The sequence below is a fragment of the Electrophorus electricus genome, chromosome 5, assembly GCF_041902795.1.
Source record: "Electrophorus electricus isolate QZ-2024a chromosome 5, ASM4190279v1, whole genome shotgun sequence".
Lineage (NCBI taxonomy): Eukaryota > Metazoa > Chordata > Actinopteri > Gymnotiformes > Gymnotidae > Electrophorus > Electrophorus electricus.
This window is the reverse complement of record NC_137501.1, coordinates 31,069,666-31,077,165: the sequence shown is the minus strand read 5'-3', so window position 1 is coordinate 31,077,165 and position 7,500 is coordinate 31,069,666. Positions and strand designations below refer to the sequence as shown.

The 7,500-nt window shown below is 44.4% G+C and overlaps 1 protein-coding gene across 3 annotated transcripts in view; it reads left to right on the top strand.

Moving 5' to 3' along the window:
• The window catches only part of dok7a (docking protein 7a), a 19,553-nt gene extending 13,484 nt beyond the window's left edge, over positions 1-6,069 (top strand). For all 3 annotated transcript variants that reach the window (XM_081714793.1, XM_035529976.2, XM_081714792.1), the window contains 3 exons: positions 16-85; positions 2,568-2,690; positions 4,841-6,069. In XM_081714793.1, coding sequence (XP_081570919.1) covers positions 16-85; positions 2,568-2,690; positions 4,841-4,980 — 333 coding nt within the window. In that variant the 3' untranslated portion in view covers positions 4,981-6,069. The remainder of the gene's footprint in view (positions 1-15; positions 86-2,567; positions 2,691-4,840) is intronic.
• The last annotated feature ends 1,431 nt before the right edge of the window (positions 6,070-7,500 follow it).

Genomic DNA, 7,500 nt, shown 5'->3' with positions numbered 1-7,500 from the left:
GCAGTTCTCTTTCAGTCAGATGAGAAGAGCGTGCGTGAGCGGCTGGCTGGCTGTGGACAGCGGAGGAGTCCCCACCTGGGAGAAGGTGAGCCACGGCTGAGCAACAGACATGTTTAAAAGGGTCCAGCATCTCCCTGTTTGTGTATATATGTTCTCATTCATAGTGTTTGGGTTATTGTTGGCTTAGTCTCTGTTGTAAGTCTCTTTGGTTAGGAGCATATGCTACACAACTATATTTAATATTTGTATAGTCAGGTAAGTATTAACAGTTGTGGTTGGACTTCAGCTCAGGTTTGGTTCTGGTACATTTTAGGCATAGAATAAGAGAAATTAAACTATACCAACACTTATACCAACACGCCGGTCAACGACTGACCTGTAATGGACAACCACCGTCTGCAAGCTCTCTGTGTAAGGAGAAGTTATGGCAGGAAACGTGTGTGCGTGTGCGTGTGCAGAGCAATAATTATTTTTAATTAATTCTACACCATTCAGTGCCTCGGTGGCCTCCTTGACAACACTCTGGTGACTGATCACCTCAGGTGACCCCCTGTATCTACAGGAAGAAACAAAGCTCACTTTGACTGCACAAAGATTACTGCGGTTTTGACAAATCTAGTCGGCGGGACGTCCAGTCTAGTCCACAGTTTTGCTCTGCTCCCTGACCCCAGCACTAGGGAGTCAGTGTGCCCCTCACTGCTGGGAGCAGACGCGATGAGACAGAGGCACAAATGCTCAGTCAGCTGAAGTTGTGTGTTGTACCAGAACTGGGACATTTCCTCTGGGACGAGATTGGGAAACTGTGTGTGTTTGCGTGTGTGTGTTGGGGGGGGTTTGATTCGATTCTGAGAGGTTTGATTGAACTGGTGCAAAGCCAGATCAGTTGATACCCCACATACATCCGAAGAGTCCAGAAATCCTGCCGTTTGCTTGGTGATTTGCTGGTTTGAACTCTGCATGAACTCTCTCACTTCCATTAAGTGGATGCTCTGGGATCTCTCAGGTGAAGTTGGTGCAAAGTTGCTCTCAGCAAAACCCTCTAAGATAGACTTCACATCCAAACCGCTCGGTCTCTCCTGTCTTCTGCAGTAAACGTGCTGTTTAGGAAGTCTGTTTATGTAAGAAACTCCAAGAGTTATTTATTCCACTCTCAAACTCTCGAGGTTCAATCAGGTATGCAGTTTCTACCTGTGGATTAGTATCTGTCCTGTCCACACGAGTGGACATGAGTGGACTCTTAGTAGCGTAGTGTAGATTGATTAGTAGTAGATTGTAGTGAATGACATCTTAATACATAGAGTTGACCATTATCCCCGCAGGTCCATGTATTGATTAAACCCAGCACAGAGCTCCACTCCAGAGCCAGTTGCTTGTGTTTTTTGTTTTTGCATTTGAGCTCAGATTTACTTAATATCGTCACAGCTACCATCATTACACCACAGATTCCAAAAAAGACAAAAGTCTCCTCCCTCGTTAATCTGAAAGTTTTTATATTTATATAAATTATATTTAGCTAAAGCATTACTCCTAAGCAAGAATTTCGCTCTTAACTATTACTACAGAATGTGCGTATTTTGATCAAATATATTTTGATGTATTTTAATGGACTTATTCTCATGGACTTTTTAGGATTGTAGAGTTATAAATAATGAATGTATCAATGAATTATGAGTAAAAGGGCATAACTGAACATCAGGCTGTGTACAGCCGTGTGTTTGGGCTGTCTGCTCAGCTGTGGCCTTAAAGATCCACTCATGAGTTATAGATGTAGAGTGTAAGCCCAGACGTGAAGAGCCCAACTAGAACTGTAGGCGGTCCAGTTGCCACAGGTACAGTCGCTACGGGTACAGTCGCTACATCGCCCCTGAAGTGATGCTTACTTCACTGTAAAGCATCTAATCTCTATGTAATCTTATGGTTATCAGATGGTTCAAGTTAAGGGCTTGAGTGTTGAGTATCATGTTTGTGCCTTTTTTTAATACATTAATTTGTACGTGAGCCAGTGAAACGTCTCTCATAGGAATTTGTATTTTTTAAAACACTTTTTTTCATTTTCGTTTTTTGGCTTTTATCCTCATTGTGTGATGCTTTTTGTGAACTTGTTTTAAAGGAACTATATAAATAAAAAGGATTCCTCTTCTTATTCTACGTTGTGCTCCTGTCTAGCACAGAACTATCAGGAGCGAAGGTTGGAAGCTTTCTAAGAAAAACAAACTGATGCTTAGAGAACAGTGATGGTGTGTCAGCGAGTCCACGAAGCACCATGAAGAGACACCTTGTCTTCTAGTCTCAGTCATTACAGCAAGGCTGTCAGCATTGTCCAGTGATTTAAATCCTAAATTGTCATTTCGTTCAAATATAACATATTTGAGTCATAGCAACAGATTGATTGGTTGATTTAGTATATTTCTTTTACAGTTTTGGTCTCTGCTACTCTACGTGTTTACTACTTTACTAGCCTGTGTAAATCTAGTGCCATTTCTGGTGACAAATACTTCAACAGGAGGGCAAAATTTCCCCAACCCGTTGAGCTCTGTGTGGTGAGCTGTACATCTGGCTGTGTGCAGGAGTCGGTGAGGGGCCCAGGGGAGAGGGAGCAACATATGTGATCGTACCCCACAGCCTCGAGGGCAGAAGGCAGCCACACTACATGGAGCTGGAGCAGCAAGAGGCCTGCACCACTCTGAGGGGTAAGAAAACCTGCCCCTGTACCACTGAGGGGTAAGAACACATGCCCCTTCACCATTCTGAGGGGTAAGAACACCTACCCCTGTATCACTGTCAGGGGTAAGAACACCTGCCCCTGCACCACTCTGAGGGGTAAGAACACCTACCCCTGTATTACTGTCAGGGGTAAGAACACCTGCCCCTTCACCACTCTGAGGCGTAAGAACACCTGCCCCTGTATCACTGTCAGGGGTAAGAACACCTGCCCCTGCACCACTCTGAGGGGTAAGAACACCTACCCCTGTATCACTGTCAGGGGTAAGAACACCTGCCCCTGCACCACTCTGAGGGGTAAGAACACCTACCCCTGTATTACTGTCAGGGGTAAGAACACCTGCCCCTTCACCACTCTGAGGCGTAAGAACACCTGCCCCTGTATCACTGTCAGGGGTAAGAACACCTGCCCCTTCACCACTCTGAGGGGGAACACCCACCTCTGCACCACTCTAATATCAACTTATTTGTACATATATACTTATTTGTATACTTTGTAAAACAAAAGTATAATTGCTGGAAAAACCACTGAAATAACAAATAATCCTGAAGGCTATAAACAATAACAAGAGGAGAGATCACAACAGAGGCATGGAATAACATTAACAGGCAGAGAAAGCAGGGACACAGAGGCTAGGATTTATCACGATGACTCCATGAATGGTGCAGAAAACGAACCCCAACAAGGGAGTAAAGCAAAATAAAGACATGAGACAGGGAAACCATGGAAACGGAGACGGTTGTGCCAGAAGTGGTTGAGATGTATCGGTTGGGCTGTATTCAGTCGGTCAGTTGTCAATCATCTCAGCTTGAGCATTATTTACCTGAATGACTGACGTGGCCGTCGGACAGGAAGTGCTGATTCGGCGATATTCATCTCCGAGGCGACCATGCTGACTCGACAGTCCAGAGGCAATATACAGTCAGCGCTTAATGCTGCTTGATGTATAATACCGTACTGCAGCTGCTGTTTTGTAAACAGATTTCTAATGATGCATTGCCTGTACTTTTAGACTTACTCGAGGAATTATACAGCGCATTCATCCAAAGTTTGACCCAGAACAGAAAGGTGTGTATGGTGCACATTCAGTGGCATTTTTACCACCTACAGTTCCTTTGAAATTCATGTTTAGGAAGAGATGAAGAGACCCATGTGGCATCTCATGGAAGACTAGCAGTACAGGCGCAGTAAGTAGTCTCACGTTCTAACTTTCTCTCAGAGTCAGCGTCGGGCTGTCCTGCGCGAGCTGAGCTGTTGTTTGTTCAGGTATTTGGTACCGATTTCCTGTTCTGCAGAGCAGAGGAAGATAAGTGTTGGATCAGGTGCTGTGATTCGGCATGATGTGAACTGCTGACTAAACTGACTAAATACGACGGTTGGCTCGTTGCAGTCCGCAAGATTCGGGCGAGTCTAAACATCACAGCAGAAATGTGGTGTTTTACAAGTGTCCCCCACAAAGGCACAACCAAATTAGACCCAAAAACATCACTGGAATCCATTTATCTGTAATCCTATCCCTGCGCAATCCTGCACCCCCATTTGTTGCCTTGGCTACGTGTCTAACATTTCCTGGTGGTTGTATCACCCTCTGCGTTTTGCTAGTGGCAGTAGTGAAGCAGAGGGGTGAGGAACATTGCTGGAACAGCTCCACTTCTTCACACTCCTCGACCATCGCTAGCTGATGAGAGAGGTTAATTCAGTACATCAGTGATACAGTGATACAAAGGCACTTGTATCTGCGAAACCTGAACAAATACATCTTATGGAGATTAACAAATACATCTCTCTCTCTCTAAATATAATGTGTGTCTGTCTGTGTGTGTGTGTGTGTGTGTGTGTGTGTGTGTGTGTGTGCGCTACATCATATGACAGATTTGTTATTAGCTAGTGAGTCCTGATGGACTAGAAAGCTGATAAACAATGTCTCTTTTTCCTTTCAAATCCTAACAGATGTGGATATATGGGTGTGTCCGCTCCTCACAAACGTAGTGTAGCCAGAGACCCGTCTGTCTGCAGCTGTGTGCCGTATTCAGCTCCCTGAAGGGCTCCGTGTGATTGTTCTGATTGTGGAATGTGTCTTTGGTGACTGGTTGTGTTCTCTGGGTCTCCACTCCACAGGCGAAGGCTCCACTCAATGTGCTCAGATCGACATCACAGCAACAGAGTACGCACGTGGAGTCAGTACCCAGCATGCACTGGGGCGTGATGAGAGACTTCAAAGATTGGAGCAAAGGAAGGAAGGAGGCCCGCCGCAGTGATGCCGTCGTTCTTTGTCCTTATAATATTTCTGCTGTCGTTTCACCGCGGCGCGCTAGTGATGTCAGTGACATGAACAGGAAGTGGAACAAACAGCTGTGCAAGTAGAAGCAAGTGGCTGCTGTCTGTCTGTCCCGGCAACGCCATCAAGGCCTCTGACTCCAGTGACGGTCCGAGGATCGAGCTATCCTCAGCGCGGTGGCCTGTGAGCGGATATCCGAGGAGTAGGACTGGCCTGTGACCTCAGAGCAGAGCCAAGCTCGACTGTACGCGACTGTGAGATTGGTCCTGGCAAGTTGAACTGGGGAAGGTGTATATGTAACTGGTCTCTTAGCTGAAGATGTAGTTTCAATAGTTGGGATACAGTAGTTATGCAAGTTGAATAGAATCTGTGTGTGTGTGTGTATGTGTCAGATGTGCAGACTGTGAACATGGCTGATTATAGCTGAGTCACCACGCATTCGAGCAAAGTCTGCTGCTATCACACACACACACACACACACACACACACACATGCGCACGCACACACACACACTCCCACAAGCGCACACACGTGCGCGCGTGCGCACACACACACACACTCTCTCTCACTGTCTGTTCTCCCTTAATCAAATACTGCACACCTTGGTCTCCACATCAAAGCTGCAAACACATGGCTCAGATAGAGGATGTTAGTTCACGTCAGCGATGCATGCTTAGGTAAAAACTGGTGTTCATGTTATCAAAGTGTTTTAATGGAGGATCAGCTGATATGGGTTGTAAATATAAAACTTGTCAAAATTATTCATTTTCAAAATGATTTTTAATGGGGTGAAAATTCAACATTAAACTAAGTTGGAGCAGATGTCACAGCGTTGGATGAATTCATGTCTCTGCCTGCACTAACACGGTTACTTGGACTAGTTTTTTTAAACTTGTCATATCCTGATTTGTTGGTATTGTGGTGTTTTGTTTTATAATATGTGGGCTACAGACTCTGTAAAACACACCATTAATTTCTAATACAAACAACAAATTCATATTTAAAACCTGATATTTTATGCAACTGTAAATATGAGATCGTCTTATAAAAGTAAGAAATGTCAACACAATTTTATGTTTTGTGCATTTCTATCACTACTGTTTTTAATGAATAGACAGCTGCCAAATAACCAAGTTTTTATTGCTTTTTCCTTTGAAGGACTGTAGTTTTTAACCAGTCATCCATCTGCCTGTGTATGAGCTGAGTGGGCTAACTGTGCCTAGCTGAGCCTAGCTGTGCCTATAGCTGTGCCTAGCTGTGCCTAGCTGTGCCTATAGCTGTGCCTAGCTGAGCCTATAGCTGTGCCTATAGCTGTGCCTAGCTGTGCCTATAGCTGTGCCTAGCTGAGCCTATAGCTGTGCCTAGCTGAGCCTATAGCTGTGCCTAGCTGTGCCTAGCTGAGTCTAGCTGTGCCTAGCTGAGCCTATAGCTGTGCCTAGCTGAGCCTATAGCTGTGCCTAGCTGAGTCTAGCTGTGCCTAGCTGAGCCTATAGCTGTGCCTAGCTGAGCCTATAGCTGTGCCTAGCTGAGTCTAGCTGTGCCTATAGCTGTGCCTAGCTGAGCCTATAGCTGTGCCTAGCTGAGTCTAGCTGTGCTTCCAGAATGAATCAGCTCAACACTGATGATTATTATTAGCACTGATTCTTCCTCCGCACCCAGATTTAAGCACTCATTGCTTTCACACGTGTTTATTTTAAAAGGGGTACAGATGATTTCAGTATGAAAGCAGAATTCTGTTGTTTAAAAAAAGTAAAATAATAAAGGAGGAGAGAGAGAACGAGGAGAGAGAGGGAGAGAGAGAGAGAAGGAGAGGATGAAACAAGTACAACAGTGAAAGGACTGTTTGAGAGCGTTTGTAATCTTGAAGATATGGCTTTGTATAGGGCTGCACACCTACTTCAGGAACACATGAGCTCGGTCCAGTTCCTCTTCTTGCAGTTTATAGCTACGTAGCTGGCCGGGCAGTTTTTCTTGGATATCAGATGTCACGCTTTACTTTCCTATTAATAATGCACATTATGAGAGCGTAGCAGTGTCACAGATATGTGAGCCTTGGAGATGAGAATATACTGCGAGCTACTTTTCATAAGTGTAATGATTTGAGTCCCACGTTGGAGAATATGTCTGTTCATTGTGTCGGTCTGACTTACTGAAGCAAGGCTTGCACTCAGTGTTCATCTGTAGAGATTTCGCTCAGTGTTCATCTGTAGAGATTTCATTAACACTCCTACACTTGACAGGTTTTGGCGAAACTTTATTAAATGTAAATAAATAAATAAATAAATAAATCCAAAATTTAAAATGTAACGGAAGGAACGTTGTTGAATATGACAGAGTAAAAGTACATTTTTGACTTCGCAAATGTAAAGTACCCTCTTTTAAAACAGGTCTTAAAAGTACAATTTTGCTCCAAAAGTTACTTAAGTAAATGTAACGGAGTGAATGTAGCGAGTTGCTACCCACCTCTTCTAAAGACTGGAGGGAAAAACAGGGCAAGTCA